At 33.4% G+C, this 18,660-nt stretch overlaps 2 protein-coding genes across 2 annotated transcripts; both read right to left on the reverse strand.

Annotated features, from left to right (window-relative positions):
• Positions 1–214: 214 nt before the first annotated feature.
• On the reverse strand, positions 215–11,148 carry LOC134714812 (mesenchyme-specific cell surface glycoprotein-like). The gene is made up of 11 exons (XM_063576394.1): positions 11,087–11,148; positions 8,326–8,523; positions 7,733–7,972; positions 5,315–5,504; positions 4,660–4,795; positions 3,721–3,835; positions 2,679–2,858; positions 2,203–2,274; positions 1,337–1,587; positions 815–1,038; positions 215–360 (listed from the first exon to the last, which is right to left on the reverse strand). The coding sequence occupies exons 1-11, from the start codon at positions 11,094–11,096 to the stop codon at positions 258–260; spliced, it is 1,719 nt and encodes a 572-aa protein (XP_063432464.1). The 5' UTR covers positions 11,097–11,148; the 3' UTR covers positions 215–257.
• Positions 11,149–13,474: 2,326 nt separating this feature from the next.
• On the reverse strand, positions 13,475–17,085 carry LOC134714813 (clumping factor A-like). Its single transcript, XM_063576396.1, has 4 exons — positions 16,925–17,085; positions 15,074–15,234; positions 14,326–14,458; positions 13,475–13,988 (listed from the first exon to the last, which is right to left on the reverse strand). Exons 1-4 carry the CDS (start codon positions 17,072–17,074, stop codon positions 13,554–13,556), a joined length of 879 nt encoding a protein of 292 aa, XP_063432466.1. The 5' UTR covers positions 17,075–17,085; the 3' UTR covers positions 13,475–13,553.
• Between the last annotated feature and the right edge of the window lie 1,575 nt (positions 17,086–18,660).

Consider the following 18,660-nt stretch of genomic DNA (forward strand, 5'->3'; position numbering starts at 1 on the left):
ACTTGATATTTAGTTACAAAAAAAATTAACCAGACTGAACCTAACAAGGACATCAACAAGATGCCGCCAGAACGATAACTTGTTTAGACTTATGACGATGTAAAGCTTTTCCTACTGTTTGTTTTTAAATTTGTGCCGTGAGTTGCTGTCTCATTGGCGTTTCCCCTTCGCAGATTAATTAACTCATTTTACACATCAGTTTTCAAGCCAACAGTTCCATATATCATTCTTTATTGAGAGTATAATATTATTTGTATTTATGTGGTTCGTTTGATCTCATACAGAGACACGGTACCAGAGGCACTACCGATGACGTATGCCATTGTCTTATTGGCTCGATGTTCACTCGATTTTATGATGCTGAAATAGAAAAAAAAACATTTAATTTAAATTCTGTATTTGCCTTTTAAAACTTACAATTATTTTAGATTAAAATTTAATTTATAAATACAAATTATTGGAATACTTATTTTCTTAGCTTTGTTAAACAAAATCATTAAATGTGCAAATCTAATATATTTTTTTGAAGCGACGTGTTTGATTTTTCCTCTTAAATTATCACTAATTAACGTATAACCGAAATATAAGGGATTAAGTATAACCCCTTCATTAACATTAAAGTCACTATTCTGAAATTTTCTATACAAAAATGAATATTTAGATGTTAACATTAAACATTTTGTATACTTTATACAAACATTAAAATGTTACCTTATTCTACGCCTTAATGTCCGAATAATTGAACGCATGTTAATCAAACAGACAATGAATTTGCCGATAAATCGATATATATGTATACTAAACAATGAATTACCCAATTGCTGACATTTGAGCATCTCCAGCCTCGTTCATTTCGTAAAGTTCAGACCAAACATAGTCAGTCAGACCAGCTCTGTGCGCACTCTCAAACTTAGGTATAGGATAGCCGGAAGTAGTATTGATTGAATACAGGAACAGAACACCACTTGTCTCACTTCCGGTCAATAAGAAAGTATCTTCATTGTCTGTTGCCACATCTAAGGCATTAAGTTTTGGTCCCTGCAATTTAGAAAAAAAAAATATTTTCATTAGTTTTTGTCTTGTTTTTATGGTCAGAAAACGAATTTCATCCGGTAAAAAAAGAAGTATCGATTAATTTCCCTTATTTTTTGTACTCGAGTTAGGAACTTACTACATGTAGTAAATTGAAAATAGAAAAACATTGTACACAACGAAAAGACTCACTGCTTTTACAGCAGAGTATTAGTGTTCCAATATAAAACATTTATTATATGTCTTGTTATACGAGTACTTTTCCCGATAAATGCCATTTTGACCAGTATTATTAAATACGTACCATATCGTCGGAGGTTGTGTCTTTCAAGTTAGCAGGAGATTGGTATGTCATTGTATTTGGTAAACAATCACTATTGAACACATCAGGGAATAACAGATCTGTCTTTCTCTCAATTTCGTCTTTGGAGTCATAAATCAGTGAAAATGAATTTGCATTCCATATTGAAAATCCACGGCCACCGAAATGTGAAGCTCTTGAAAGTTTCTGTGTAAATGGATTATATCCTTCCGTCTGGCTAACTTGTAATCTACCTAAATGCAAGCAATTTTATATAAACTGACAACCGAGATGTTAGATGCATTTTAATTGTCCATACAATTTCTTCAATTCTGTGTGAATTTAAACAATTTCAGACCAGTTTGATACACTATTTTTCTAATAATTTGGTCTCCTGTAATTTCACGTCATATCTTTTCCGGGCATTGCATTCGGTATTTTACTGTGTACTGTTTTTAACCATTGGAAAAACACATTCTACCACTATACCTCGTTGATTTAACTATTTATCTATCTTGACAGCTAAAGACCAATCTAGATTGAATATATTTTGTAATCAGCGATTAAGTACTGTCGAATCTTTATCTTAGAATCTATAGAAAACAATTTACCAGAAAAAATAATACAAATCGGATTGTTTATATCGATGACACACAAAAAATGGCTTCCGATGTGTACAACGATACAAATTTTTTTTTTTTTTTAAATAACTCAAAGGCCAATTCAAAAAGACTAGATCTAAGTCCATAAAAGCTGACAAAAATAAAAAGATTGTTAAAAAAAAAAATGTAATTACGAACAATTGATTGCTTGAATATTCTTGTTAAACAAATACCATATGATATGTTAACATGCACTAATAATATTACCTGCTTTAGAATCAGCTGTAAGTTGAGCGATGAAAGTCTGATTGTTTATTGCGTTTTCGTCGAATTTTTTACCTGTCAACAAAAGATAAAATATATTATAATATTCTTTTTCACAAATCTTATGGTTCTCTATCTTCCGAAATATCCATAGACAATAGTGTAGAATTCTCACATCAAGGAAGATGTGATATGAGTACCAATGAGCCATTTCTCCATCAAAGTCACAATTTGTATAGGTAAACCATTATAGGTCGAAGTACGGCCTTCAACACGGAGCCTTGGCTCACACTGAACAGCAAGCTATAAAGGTATCATAGTTTCTATTGCATGAACTATTTATTACGTGTGAACACAATTATCTAAAATGTACTTCAGAATTGATATGCATGAATAAAACATGAATGTCAAACGAGATTTAGTGTATGAATTTTGAACCTGTTCTCATTGGGTTATCAACATTTTATCTAAACCTATACCTCTGGTTAAAACATCTGCTCTCTGGTGGTCACTCCAATCAAAACCATGTGTTGCCCTTGTGTATGTAACATAATGACCTTCATCAGCAGTTATTAAATAGTTTGTACTTCCAACTGTTAGTATCTTTGTATTGTCTGGTTGCTTAATACTGTATAATGGAAACTTGCTTAAATGTGCACCTGAAATGTAAAATTTTTTCATAATTCTTAACTTGCATATATTCATTTTTAATTGTTTGTTTTTTAAATCTTCTTGGATGTCCACGCGTTTACACGAAGTATCTTTTTAATACGACGCCATGCCCCGCAACTCAATCATACCAGAGTATCAATTTTTGAAGAAAGAAAAACATATCCTTATTTCTAGCAGTTCCAGGTAATATTATAAGAATAATGTTTTCAAAAAAGTTATCATGCATATTTTTTTCCACATCAAAATGTTTCAAATATTGCAAAAATTTAATCAGTTTAATGAATATCCAGGCAATACGTTGCAACACCCTCACGTGTTAAGATGTTTTGAGTCCTCTATTCATGCATTTTTTTAAAATACTTTTTCTTGTCTTGAAAATATGTATTTTGTAACGTTAGTACGTAAAGTGATGACTTTAACTTGGCTTGAATAATTCATTTCCCCAGTTTCTGGTTTAGCCACAAGGATGCCCATGCAGGTTAAGGCTAAGGTGATTTTGAAATCCGACGTCAACTCACGCAACAAAATCAAACTAGTATATCTATTTTTAAAAAAGCATTTGCTCATTCCTACCAGTTTCAGGGAGTTTTATTTTAATTACGTGTTTATACATCAAAACAGACTTCTTCCACCAGGAAAAGGCCTATTTTGATGTCATTTTGTCACTTGTGGCAAGTGGTCTCATTGGCAATCATACCATATCTACACTTAAAAACCATTACAGACTAGAACGATCATTTCCCTTCTAAACTGATATTGAAAATGGAAATGGGGAATGTGTCAATGAGAAAACAACCCGACCAAAGCCTCTTACAGGGACAGAAAACAGCCCTATTTAACACTTCTTACCTCCATCTCTATCACTAGGGTCCATTCCGTCGTCCCTCCATTCTTTTCTAGGTATTGAGGTTATAGATTTCATTTCAAATGTTTTGAGATCGAGTGTTGCTATGGCATTATTTTTCTGTAAAGACAAGACTTCTGTTTACTTTTAATGATATGGTCATGTCAGGTTTAAAAAAAAGTCAGATGTTTGGACTCATTGTGTTTACCCCTTTGTTACAGGGTAAAATATCTGGCCCTGTATAACATACTTTTGTGTTCTGATAAAATGCTTTTTTCTGTGACAATATATAGGTATCATTTTTGATAATTTTTAGCAAACTTGACAATTGATTGATAGTTATTCATATCATTTTATACACGGAAGTCCCATCGACAAGCTTACTGTCCTCCAAATTTACCAACAATCTGAAAATACAAGTAGTAAAATTGAGAATAGACATGGGGAATGTGTCAAAGAGACAACATTCCGGCCATATAGACAACAACAGAAGGCCACCAATGGGTCTTTAATGCAGCGATAAATTCCAACACACGGAGGCGTCCTTCAGCTGGCCCCTAAACCAATATATACTAGTTCAGTGATAATGAACGCCATACTAAAGTCCAAATTGTACACAAGAAACTAAAAGTTAAAATAATACAAGACTAACAAAGGCCAGAGGCTCCTGACTTGGGACAGGCGAAAAATGCGGAGGGGTTAAACATGTTTGTGAGATCTCAACCCTCCCCCTAAACCTCTAGCCAATGCAGAAAAGTAGGCTTACTACCGATTGTTTATTGGTATTAACGAAACCGTTGTGTATATTGTTTCATTCTGTATATCTAACGACGTCATTTGCGATGTTTTTTTATGTGATACACATAGGTCAATACTGAAATCAATGATATGTATGTGCTTGGTGTGGTGTCATACAAGCTATGAGTACCGTTTACTATTAGTACCTGAAGGATGATATAAGCTAATTTCCCATCAGGAGAAACAACGATATATTCAGGCTCTGCATCCTGAGTAAAAGTTGGCGGAGTACTTGGCCATATATTAGGTGGTATATAATACGAAGGTCTTCGCAAATTAAATCTAAAATATACATTATATCATATATGTAATGCTTTAATAACTTAAAGGCTACTTAGCAACAACCTACACATATATTTAACTTTAGGTTCGACTTTATCTCGTTGGTTGATCACACTTGAATTATAAGAATAGTTTAGATAATTCGCCATTCGTCACGACTCGATCGATCCCGTACCTTCATATAAGGAAAAGGAGAGTAGCGGTTTGACCAGAGGATTGCCGATTGGATAATTCATTACATTGTTGTACGTCAATGGTATAATATCACATGATTTTGGGTTACTGACATGAAATAGAAAAAAAAAACCCATTCAGGAACGGTAGATTTGGTGTTTGTGCCCAGTATGATAGTGTATAATATAAAAAAAGTACCAACCCTTTACCAATGTAGATAAGATAATTTTTATTAACCAATCATGGTGCCCAAAATTTAAGCTATACAATCAAATGAATGAATTACAAAATAAAGCACAGAAAATGATTGTATGCAATGTATGTAATAATAAAACATATTCTTACTGTCCTTCTCCTTTAGAAAAATCAACTGTTTGTTCTGATGGGTTACCATATCTCTCTCTCTGTATTATAGTGACTGTTCCGGGTGGATCTGAGAATTGATTGGCTATATCCTTACCAACTTGTCCTTCATTGGCCACGAGGATTTTAGTGCATGTTGGGTTGAAGGTTATCATGTCTGGATGAGCACCCACTGAAAATACATATTTTCTCACATGTCAACCAGATGCTCCGCAGGGTGCAGCTTTATACGACCGCAGAGGTTGACCCTGAACGGTTGGGGCAAGTATGGACACAACATTCAAGCTGGATTCAGCTCTAAATTTGGATTGTGATTTAATAGTTGACACAGCATAAAATATTAAATTGTAAAAAAAAGTGCTTGTTATCACTGAATGGTAAAAATTGTTTCAATTTAATAGTTGGTAGTAAAAGTGAATATACATTGTATATTGTATAAAACACTGATATAAGTTGATCAACTTCTATTCTGGACAAAGAAAGATAACTCTAATTGAAATTTCTTGCTATTGCACAATATTGTGCAATTAGATATTTCTTGCTATTGCGCAATACTGTGCAATTGAAAATACTTGCTATTGCACAATACTGTGCAATTGAAGATTTCTTGCTATTGCGCAATACTGTGCAATTGAAAATTTCTTGCTATCGAACAATACTGTGCAATTGAAGATTTCTTGCTACTGTGCAATTGAAAATTTCTTGCTATTGCACATTACTTAATAAAATAATTTTGGATCCTGATTTGGACTAACTTGAAAACTGGGCCAATAATAAAAAATCTAAGTACATTTTTAGATTCAGCATATCAAAGAACCCCAATTATTCATTTTTTTATGAAATCAAACAAAGTTTAATTTTGGACCCTTTGGGCCCCTTATTCCTAAACTGTTTGGACCAAAACTCCCAAAATCAATACCAACCTTCCTTTTATGGTCATAAGCTTTGTGTTTAAATTTCATAGAGTTTTGTTCACTTATACTAAAGTTATTGTGCGAAAACCAAGAAAATGCTTATTTTGGCCCTTTTTAGCCCCTAATTCCTAAAATGTTGGGATCAAAACTCCCAAAATCAATCCCAACCTTCCTTTTGTAGGCATTAACCTTGTGTTAAAATTTCATAGATTTCAATACACTTTTACTAGAGTTAGAGTGCGAAAACTAAAAGTATTCGGACGACGACGACGCAGACGACGACGACGCCCACAACGACGCAGACGACGACGCCAACGTGATAATGTACGACGAATTTTTTTTCAATTTTTGCGGTCGTATAAAAAGTAAAATCACAAAAAACCGAACCTAGAGTGAAATATGGAATAAAATGTTTTTGTTTTGTTTTGTTTGTTTTGTTTTGTTTTGTTGTGTTTTCAATTTGTTGTGTTTTGTTTTGATTTAGGTTTGTTTTGTTTTGGTTCATTTACCTTATAGTTAAAATGCAGTCAATTGCCATTTTTTTTATTAGATTATCATTTGATATAAAACATGCAAATTTATATACTTGTAACCAAAAGGAACGGAGTGTTGATGTTGCAAAGCAGTTTTTTCGATTATTAAATTGGGTTTCATACTTGAGAACTATATAAAAAATCTGAAACCTTATTAACACCTACAGATAGAATGCAATCATTCTATCAACGAATGACATTTCTCAGCTTAAAACAAAATAGAATCTTAACGTCAAAGGAAAGTATGACAAACTGAAAGAAGACGGTTTCAAACAGACTATACTGAAAAGTTTTATCAAAGTGTGTGGATATCAAAATATGTGTATATCATAGTGCATGTATATCAAGGTGCGGCAATATCAATGTGCTTTCATATCAAAGTGTGTGTATATCAAAGTTCTTTTATTTCAAAGTGTGTATATATCAAAGTTCTTTCATATCAAAGTGTTTTTATATCGAAGTGTATGTATATCAAAGTGTGTGTATATCAAAGTGTGTGAATATCAAAGTGTGTATATATCAAAGTGTGTGTATATCAAAGTGTGTATATATCAAAGTGCGTGTATATCAAAGTGTGTGTATATCAAAGTGTGTATATCAAAGTGCGAGTGTATATCAATGTGTGTGTTTATCAAAGTGTGTATATATAAAAGCGCGTGTATATCAAAGTGTGTGTATATCAAAGTGTGTATATATTAAAGCAAGTGTATATCAAAGGGTGTGCATATCAAAGTGTGTGTATATCAAAGTGTGTGTATATCAATGTGTGTGTATATCAAACTGTGTGTATATCAAAGTACATGAATATCAAAGTGTGTATATCAAAGTGTGTTTATATCGAAGTGCGTGTAAAGCAAAGTGTGTGTAAATCAAAGTTTGTGTATATCAAAGTGTGTGTATCTCAAATTATTTGTATATCAAAGGGCGTGAATATTAAAAGTGTGTATAGATACCAGGAAGTTTCCCGTCATATTGAAGTTGTGATTCTGCTCTGGTTAGTGTATGAAAGAAGTAAACATGTCCCTCATACACATCCCTTATAGGTGAAGACAAAACGACAGCAACTTCTGTTCCACAAACAGCAACATCTCGGGGTTTACCGTCACCACTCTTGGAGAAAGTGTGGGTTGCTGCTACTCGAGGCATTTCGGGATTTGATACGTCAATTACGTGCATGAGACCAGAATCTTCACCTGTTCAAATAAATACCAATGTAGATTAAAAGTAAAATCATTTGAACCTATAACTTATTTTATGTAATTTGGTATAATAGCATATAATTCCTCAACTAGCCGAACTATAATTAACTTTATGTTGTTTCTTGTTTACCACAAAATACAATTCAATTATCTATTGTATTGATTAATCTTTTATTTTTTCACAGAAGAGTTTTTGGTTCTTATCCACAGTTCCGTATACTAGTATAAAACTATACATGGAAATTTAAAAAAAAAAACATTGGTGGCCTTCTGTTGTTTTCTGGTCTTTATTCGGGTTGTCTCTTTGACACATTCCCCATTTCAAAGCTCAATTTTATTCAACTTACCAACAACATACAACATTTCATTTGTTGGGTCATATGCCGCTTCCTCGGCTGTACCAGCAAACATTTTGAAGGTTTTCGTTGGAGATATGGTTGCTGGCAGTTTTGTATAGGATAAAGACTTTAAATAAAATCCTGCAAACGCTCCACTGCAGCAACATAGTAGTACAATACCGATGACGGATTTTGTGGGGGCCATTCCTAGATAAATAAGTAAATAAATATATACAAAGTAAGATGATATCGTTTTTTAAATACATTTTGTAAAATGTACGATGTTTTGTACAGGGCATTGTGTTCTGTTGATGTATTTTGTTTAACCCCGCCGCATGTTTGCAACTGCCCCCAAGTTAGGAGCCAGCTGACGCCCGCCTCTGAATGCGGGATTTTATAGCTGTTTTAAAGACCTGTTGGTGGCCTTCGAATCCCCCATTTCCATACTCAATTTTATTGTAGTTGTTATTGGAAATAAAAAAATTTCACCTTGTGAGGTTTGAGCACGCATTATATGTCTCTGCAACTGTTCGCTAGGACGAAAAAAACTCGATTGTCTTATGTGAAAATGTGGATTTTAGTTATACTTCCTGATTGTTTGCTGGCTAATTGCTCGCTAGCTTGAGTCATGTGCTGTTGACAAGTTGATTCATCTACAAATTACCGCTAAGCAAATGTAGTGTACATATCGAAGGGCTGCTCAGGAGGTAAAACACAAAATAATATCCTTTTTTTTCTCGTACAAAATATTATATATTCTGTTGATGGATTTAACTCCTTCACAAATATAGAAGGAGAAACTACGTTTAACTTCAATTGCATGTAGCGTTTCAAGACATTTAAACGATTCTTTTGAATTATGTATTTATATAGCTCTTCATCTTTTTGATTTTCAAATATCTTGGCCCCGAGTATCACTGAAGAGACATTGTCGAAATGCGCATCTGGTCCGGAAACAATTGACACGGTCCATAGGCAGATCAAGGGGTTGGGGGGGGGGCTGGTTGGCCTGCCCCCCGTCCGTGGGAAAAATTTGGTTGATTATAAAAGGAATCAATGAAGCATGACTGGAGCCCCCCCCCCCCCCCCCCCCCCCTTTAGGAAAAGTTCTGGATCCGCCACAGGTACTATTTAATGGTTACTCATTGGTCTTGTTATATTGTGTACTGAAATGGCATGCCAGTGCACGTGTACTGAAATGGCATGCCAGTGCACGTGATTTGAAGACAATCTTAAATTCATATCAAGATAGCAAATCAGATGTTATGCATGATAACAAATAATGACTAATATCTCAATATCTAAAGGACATTGGATTTTGTTATTATCTTTTCAGTACATTTGTACTTCACTATGACTTTCGGACACAGACACTAAGAAAAAAATCTATATACCTTGATATACCATTATAGCACGAAGATAACATTTTCAGAGACAATTGCCTGTAATTTTAGAGGTTTTGTAATTTTAGCCAAGATGAAAGTTACCAATACGATTTTTTTACACTAGCTTACCCCGCATACATTTTGTTTTATAGAGGGTCAGTGGCTAAATGATTAAACGGTTGAACAACGTCCGTAGATTATGGTTTGCTCAATGAATTAACCTATACAAGCTATCAACCATTAGAACTTTTCAAAATATATAGGAAGAGACCTCATTACCCACCCACCCCTAAAAAAATAATTAAAAAAAAATAGGGATGTCATTTTTGTTCATAACAGGTAACAATAATGTCTATTTTAAGAAAACAGCTAACAGCAGATATATTTTCAAAGGAACAGTATACAGAAGTTTGAAAAAGTCTAAAACACCTGAACAGATAAGATCTTGCACCCTATATTGTGGTGATTTTAATAGTTTCTGTTACAATCACAAATATTTATGATTTGGAAAACTTTAGTGCTTAACTAACGGTCTATTGTAACGGGCTTTGTATGTATTTCGTTATTTGTCTGTCGTTCGGTTGCTGTGCCATTGACGTTTACCCCACGTTTTATATTTTTCATACGTGGTAGTTCATTGGTAGTAAAGCTCAGTTTGTGAAACTTTGTCCAATTTCTAGACTCCAGGTTACAATGGTATGTAAATTACACGTCATAACGTACTCTTATGTCTATTGAATAAGCATAAATATATTAGAACAAAGTTAAGATTGGTTGGTGTTTAACGCTACTTTCAACACAATTGTGCTTTTTAAAGGTGGTTATTTTTTTTTGGTTGAAGAAGCTGGAGTGGCTGAAGGGAACCACCGTCCTTCGAAAACTGACATTGAAATTGTAGTCAAGTAGACCTACCACATGCGGGATTCGAACTCACAATCTCATTGTTGTCGACTCGGGTTAGTGATAGTATAGTTCGAATGCTTAGACCACTCGGTAACCGATGCCCCAACAAAATTCAGAATAAAAAAGTAAACGTCATTGCACACAAGAGCTTTTGTGATTGCTACTGGAAACGATAGGGAGACGAAAAAAAAAGACAAACACTGTTACACAAGTCTGACTAAATCTTGGCTGTGTGCGAAAAATTGTAACAATATTAAGAAACTTGTAATATTTAACCAATATTAAATTAAATACTTTTATTAGGTTCTTGTTCTGGTGATTATTATTACAAAAATCCGTACTAAAAATGAAAACTAAAAGCTAGCCTAGAGTTGTTGTGATTCGAAGTTATTGCATGTAGAAACATAAGCAACATTTGATGTTAGTTGACCTTAATAGTAAATCTGGTTTGTTATATTTTCAAAATGTTATAAATGCTTTACCTGGTGCCATCCCCGTGAACAATCAAATAGTAAATATCGAAGTGAAATACCCAGAAGATAAGACACGAAGTCATGGCTATCACAAACGTTCTAAAGGTCAAATCGGTGAAAAGTTAATTAGACATGGAACAAATTTTCGACAGCATAATGCCATTTTCCTTGCTCGGAATCTAGACCAAACTAGACAGTCGCGGAGAAATTGCACATGTAGTTTTAAGTAACGTTATGGTGTCAATTATATTTTTGTCGTCAACTGGCATTTCCATTTCATTCATTTTTTTTCAAGGTCAGTTAAACGAGTGTTGGAATTAATTTTCATATTTGACTAATAGGCTTTTTGTTGCTAGGTCTCACACGTTTGAGCACACAACCAAGACTTCCTCTGTCGCCCTTACGCTAAATACAGACGTGTTGTTCATGTTGACATTGCAATGATCACTGTTGGCTCTCATGTGTACTACATATATGAGGGTACAAAAGATTTTAAAATACACTAATATATTCATTTTTGGGAAACGTTTCAGTGGTTTTTTTCCTTAGTAAATCCGAAACTGCAGGTTTTGAACTAAGAATTATCATTTCAAAGTTCTTAAATGTCTATACAAGACTCATACAAGTATAAATTCTAAATCGAAGTTTACATTTCATCGAAAAAGCCCTCATCACATACTGTCCTTATGTAACTGATATATATCGGTTCAAGGTTATCTTGTCAATCAGTTATGAAACAGTTTGTGTCATGGCCCATTTCAACATGACGTCGATAGTGAAGACAGAGGTTAATATTGACATAAACGTTGTCTTTTTATTCTTCAGTGACGGATAAAGAAAAAAATTTGTAAGGGTTCCGCGGAACCCAGTGTCTCGCCTACTTTTGCTGTAAATCACAGGCTAAACAAAAATTATGAAAAAAATCAATAAAAATATTCCTCTTGATACTATCTTATGATTGTAAGAAGCTTCTGTCCAAGTTTGGTAAAAATCTAGAATAATTAATGAATCTAATAAATGTTTTGAAAACTTTAACTGCAGACTGTATGTAATGTTCACTGGAAGAAAATCTAAGTCCATTTAAAAGTAAAATACAGAAAAAATGGAGTTGTCTTTTTACAAAATTTACTTCTGGATACTATCTAATGATCATAAATAAGCTTTTGTCCAAGTTTAGTACAAACCCAGGATAGTTTAAGAAAGTTATTAAAATTTTAAAAACTTTTACCACAGAGTGAATGTTATGTTTCCCGCAGAAAAACTAAGTCCATTTAAAAGTAAAATACAGAAAAAATGGATTTATGTTTACAAAATTTACTTCTGGATACTATCTTATGATCATAAACAAGTTTCTGTCCAAGTTTGGAACAAACCAAGGATAGTTTAAGAAAGTTATTAAAATTCTAAAAACTTTAACCTCAGAGTGAATGTAATGTTTCCCCGCAGAAAAAACTAAGTCCATTTATAAGTAAAATACAGAAAAAATAGAATTTTCTTTTTACAAAATTTACTTCTGGATACTATCTTATGATCATAAACAAGCTTCTGACCAAGTTTGGTAGAAATCCAGTATAGTTTAAGAAAGTTATTAAAATTTCAAAAACTTTAACCACAGAGTGAATATTTGTGGACGCCGCCGACGACGACGCCGACGCCGACGGAAAGTAGGATCGCTTAGTCTCGCTTTTTCGACTAAAGTCGAAGGCTCGACAATGAAGAGAATTAAAAAGAGAAAAGAAAGATAGATAAAACCATCGCAATAAAAAAACAACGACAAACAGACAAACAAAATATTAAAAAAAACATTACATATTAAGCAGCATGAAGACGAAGAAATGACGACGGAATTGTGGCTATATCATTATGAAACATTGATTCAGAAGTTCTCCTGTACGCAGCAATCATCCAACAAGGACATCGTTATCATACGCAATCAATGGAACAAAGTATATTATCAGAAATATATGTTCCATATGGTTCTTCATGTTATAGTGTACATCACATGTATTTGTTTTGTTTTGAAAACTGACCACGAGATATTTCATTTGCTAGAACAAGGTTGATACCGCTCAGTGCGCTGCTGGTAATCTATTTTAGTAAGTAAAAAATGAGACAATACAAAAGCAAGAAACAGTTGATTATCATCAAACAGACCCGAAGCAACAACAAAAAAGAAAAGAAAAGAGAGAGATAGAGACTGTCAATGAAATCTCTGGTCTGGCAGTAAATCTATGCTGACGAGACGTCCGTTTTGGACGACTGGGATTTATAAATACGCAGCAACGTAATATTCGTAGATGACCTGTTTTAAAATGCAATGACGGTAGCTATCCAGCATACTGCTATTCTCTATGCGTTCAATCTGGTCGACTCACTTTACAGACTTAAAACACTAAATAGGTGTGATATTTTTTTTATATAATAAAGATAAAAAGTAATACAAAATTAACAGTAACATCATTGCTAACCACTACGACTATTTTCGTCTTGTTTCTTTAAGTTCTCTAAATAGTTCCTGTCTTTGTTTTAAACGTTCAGTTGTCCTGGTTGTAGCTGACATTCTACGATATTCAGACGGTTTACTTTTGAAATCTGAATCCGAATCACTACTCTCTATATTACGTTTCCTTTTACTACAAGTACTAGGTATGTTATCATCACTTTCGGAGTCAGATTCTTGTTCAAAACGTTCATTGTTTAATGTTCCATCAACAGATTCATCTGAACTGGATGGTATTTTACATACACTAGTATCCTTATTCGTATGACTTTTGCTATCCTCGTTTGCTTCTTTTTGATTGGTAGCGTTTTTGACATGGTTTCCCTCCGATTCTGAATCGGAACTTGAAATCTCGCGTAGCCTATGCAATTTTGTTTCAGAAAACTCTGTTCTGCTCCTATCTATGCGTCCCTAAAACACCAATATTATAATAATATTATCTAAGACATGTGTATGTACATTTAAATAGATTTTTGAATTCAAGCTTTTTAAAATATGATATGTTTAATGATTATTTGAATACAAGAAAAACATTTCTCCGGAAGTTATATTTCGTATGAAATAACGAATCAAGGAAAATTCCACTAAAAGCAAGATAAAATGTAATCAACATTTAAATGACTATTTAAGAAGAACTTATAAACAACAATGATTACATTAACTCTATTGCTTTACAAGCATGCATTATTTTTTTTACATAACTGCACAAGTATTGAAATATGAACGAATTTAACAGTCATGCCACTACCGTATGCCTTTTTTCATCATCGTCAGTTCCATCGCTTGTACTGTTTTCGTCGTCAATTTCATCATCTTCTACAATAAACTCGCTCATTTCATCTTCATCAGTATCATATGTATCTGCATTGTAACTATTGTACCTATATATATATATAATAATATATACTGTAAATCATCCTAGATAGATGATACATGTGGACGAGGTATTTCTAGTTATTTTGATAGCCTAGTTCGCTAATGCCTAGGTGACACATTCACTGATAAGTATAAGGCACGTAAAAGAAGATTACGCTTTTTTTTAAATTTTGTTTAAAAAGTTTACAATGTTTATTTATGGATAAATGTAAATGAGAGGCAAACATCCATTTTAACATAAACAAGTAGTATTTAAGCCTTATTTCCATGACTGGGGGGTGAAAGATACCAGAAGATAGTACACTAGACACAACATAGAAAACTAAAGACTGAGCAACACAAAACCCACTAAAAACTTGGGTTTATATCGTGTGCTTTGGACGGGTAAGTGTAAATGTAAAATGGTAAATGCAATACTATGTCATGGACTTTTTGGTGTATGATATCCGTCGAGAAACGTCGACCCACCATTAATATTGTAGCACTGTCAATCCGTATTACCATTGATACAGTATCGATATTCAAACCTGAAAGGGAGCATATGACGTTTACAATGGTTAAATACTTTACTATCATGCAAAAGTTGTATGCCTAGTAAAACAAACCTAATGTAAACTTACACTTTAGTTAAGTTGCTGATTACTTTTCTCGGTGTCAAAGATTTCACACTCTCTACAGTACTGTGACAGTCGGGAATTTTGTTCCAATATTCATTCTTATCAGGCATTCGGAACTCTTGGGAATGTCGTTTCCGGATGCGTTCTGAACTTCTTCCCAGGGACTGATTGATAAAATGGAAAAAGAAGTGTTTTATATAATCCAAATAATGGTCTCAAATAAGGGAAGTAGTACGATACAAGACATCATTTTGGACAAAGACAATAAGGTACAAAAGACAAATAGTTTGAATATATCACCTCTTTATTTGAATAAATGATTAGGCATGTGCAGTGTAAGTATACCTCCCTCTAACGTAATTCAAACCCCCATCAAAAGAAGTGCTGTAAATAATTTGACAATTTTCCTGAATGGCAAGGTTGGTGATAGATGCACATTGTACATGCATTAAATTGACGATGAAAACACAGTATATAGTAATTTATAACGTCATGCATATAACTGGCATGTCATCATCGTCGTTTCTACATCACGAACGATAATGTAAATATATTCATCTTTTTAATGGACATAGGATTTATCAATTCATGGCAGTGGTTATTTTGCCTGCATGCATGAATAGCCTCTTGTAGGAATCAATAAGGTTTTTTTTATAGTGTCTGTGTGCGGGTACGCGTAGCCAAATTGGACTTCGTAGGCTAGGCGTACCTGCTTAATATTCACATATAATCGGATCGGGAATATAACGTAAAATAAACCCGAAAATTATCAGTTGTAATAATTGAGAAAAAAAAAATCCAAGAGATTTTAAGATATGAAATGTAAAAATGAAGACCTGAAATAAAAGTAGCAAGCAATATATCATGAGTTCTAAATGGTTATAATAATCAAATGCATCTCGTGAGTTTTAGACGTAAATATGGAATTTTATCGTATTACTTTAAATTACTAAAACTTTATTTTTTAGATATTTTAAATTTTTTGTTTCTTTTACGAATTTTATCAATCTAATTACAATTAAATCCTTAGGTACGCTTCATATCAGAACAGGAGCAATTAAAGGATTTAATTTTAATTAGATTGGAATTTTATAAGAAAATATCTTTCACACTCAGATACATGTAAGAACACCTGAGTTTTTTTAAAACATTTAACAAAGGGTGAAATATTATGCAAATAGTAACATTTATGTACAGTGATATCAGAATTTCTTAAAATAGATAAGATAAGATAAGACAATATTATTTTGATTCGGCATAAGTACAAAAAAGCAACACAAGCTCTAAGGAGCTTTTGACCGAATATAAAAACATATAAATAACATAAAAGCAGTGCATTTAGACATATAAAACAACCTGTAATACAAAGTTGAAATCTCACATACATAGCATGCAATAAAAATAAGCAACAAATTTTAGAATGAAGTAAAAACATGCCTGACCAGAGCAACCAAATTTAAGAAGCATAAATAATAAACAGCTCAAGAATTGTCTGCAAGCAGAGCAGAGACATTCCAAACCGTTCCATGATAATCTGAAATTGGGGACTAAGATTTTCACATTTCAAATTTTGGGTACTCCTCACTTTGGTACAAATTATGACATGCATGTACGATAATTTATTGTTTGAAATGTAAGCCTATATAGAGCTTTTACCACTTATTATATTCCCAGTTAGAAATTCAGCCAGGTTATTGTGGTCTAAATCAGTTTTATAAAAGTTCTCAGAAAATCCTATCGATATTAAAATTGATGATTACAAATCAGGAATTGGAAAACCAATTGCTATTTATAACTAAATTACACAGTATTTGCCCCATGGCACGGAAGATATATAAGTAAGCACATACTTACTTGTTTGTCTTGTTTAGTACAAGACTCGTTCTCCGCGTCACTGGAATCATTACCAGAATCTGTGAACAACTGTCTTTTCCTACCAGAACTTAATCTTCGACGTCGAGAACTAACGATTTCTTCATCACTCGACTCAATTTCTGCCGCCATTTGTTTACCTATTTATAGGTTACAAGAGCGCAATTATTTGTTTACATTTTACCGGCAAGTTTTTTACCCCAAGATGGTACTCAGAATAGAATCCTATACGGCTTCTGATTGGTTGCTACAGGATTGGAATTACATTTAATCGAAAGCTTATCCAATTAGGTTTAAAAATTGCCGAAAATCATATTCACATTTTACGAAGTATAGAAAATATCTTCAATTTCTGCATGTCGGAGCCATTAAAAATATGCCTTTTTCAGTAAGCGAAAAAAGTAGACGATTTTTTTCAACTGCATTTTAGGTCAATTTGAGCCGCATGACCCTATATTTTTTGTTGGTTGTAATGCAACACTGGCATTTCTAGTAACAGGAACTGCCACCCGTTTTTCCCTAGTTTGTGTAGTCTTCGAGAAAAAAAATACGGAACACTAGTGGTATCCTATGGAAAATGCATTACGAATAATTGCGCTCTTGTAACCTTTAATGCAACTACACACTCGAGTTGTCTTTCTTTTACTCTATAAATCTTAAAACATTAATAAATGAACCGTATTTTGCGCGAACGAACCTGATAGTACGGTGACCAGACACAATATTTTTTTAGATTTAATCGTCAAACATATATATGGCTATATTATATAACATTGGATTCGGAAAAATGAGTAGTTTTTAAATATCGATGTCGTCAAAAGGAAATGTGGTAACAGTTTTGCATAAAATAAGGACAAAGATCAAATTCTGTTATTATTTTTTTCTCTCCATATTTATAAAATTTTAAGATTTCTACTACCATTTAGGTTAAATTTCAGAAACAGACATTTTTTTTCAAATCAATTAGCAATGAATTATCTCGAAAATGTAAAAATAAAGAAAAAAGGACGTTGATATATTCGGAAAATTGGCGTTTTTCAAACACTTGTTTTATTATAAAAGATCAACACATATTCTATTAAAGTTACAATTGTGGTCTTGCTTGCTGATATTCAACATCAGCAAAAGATAAAAGCGAAGCTCTGAACATATAAGGTTTTGTTGTGAACCAACTAATGAATTTTACATAAAGATTTTCCCTCACATGAAAACACAAGATTCTGCAAGAATTCTGCTGATACCTGCCTTTTAAAATACACGGGTTGTAATGAATCATATAACTTGCGCCGATCGTATATATTCTAAGCGTGACGGAATAGGGTGATCCGCAAAGTGTAATGCGGTCCAAATATTAGTTTGAAACGAAGCACATGCTGTTTCAGTTCCGCTCCACAGGGAGTTTACCTGACTAAACTTACATCTTCACTGGTTGCAAAAGGGGGACGAAAGATACCAAAGGGACAGTCAAACTCGTAAATCTAAAACAAACTGACAACGCCATGGCTAAAAATGAAAAACAGACAAACAGAAAAACAATAGTACACATGACACAACATAGAAAACTAAAGAATAAACAACACGAACCCCATCAAAAACCAGGGGTGATCTCAGGTGCTCCGGAAGGATAAGCAGATCCTGCTCCACATGTGGCACCCGTCGTGTTGCTTATGTGATTACAAATCCGGTAAATAGTCTAAGTTTGACGCATAATTGTTAAA

This window comes from Mytilus trossulus, chromosome 4, assembly GCF_036588685.1.
Source record: "Mytilus trossulus isolate FHL-02 chromosome 4, PNRI_Mtr1.1.1.hap1, whole genome shotgun sequence".
In the NCBI taxonomy this organism is placed as follows: Eukaryota; Metazoa; Mollusca; class Bivalvia; order Mytilida; family Mytilidae; genus Mytilus; species Mytilus trossulus.

Bases quoted from the DNA above. Each gene is read 5' to 3' on its own strand.
- LOC134714812 (XM_063576394.1), bottom strand. The intron at 4,796-5,314 runs GTAAGAATATGT...TGTATATTTTAG, and splicing joins TTTTCTAAAGGAGAAGGACA to ATTTAATTTGCGAAGACCTT. The intron at 2,275-2,678 runs GTATAGGTTTAG...TTTTGTTGACAG, and splicing joins AGCAGATGTTTTAACCAGAG to GTAAAAAATTCGACGAAAAC.
- LOC134714813 (XM_063576396.1), bottom strand. From the start codon at position 17,074: ATGGCGGCAGAAATTGAGTCGAGTGATGAAGAAATCGTTAGTTCTCGA. The intron at 15,235-16,924 runs GTAAGTATGTGC...TTTATCAATCAG, and splicing joins GTACTAAACAAGACAAACAA to TCCCTGGGAAGAAGTTCAGA. The intron at 13,989-14,325 runs GTAGTGGCATGA...TTGGTGTTTTAG, and splicing joins ATGATGAAAAAAGGCATACG to GGACGCATAGATAGGAGCAG.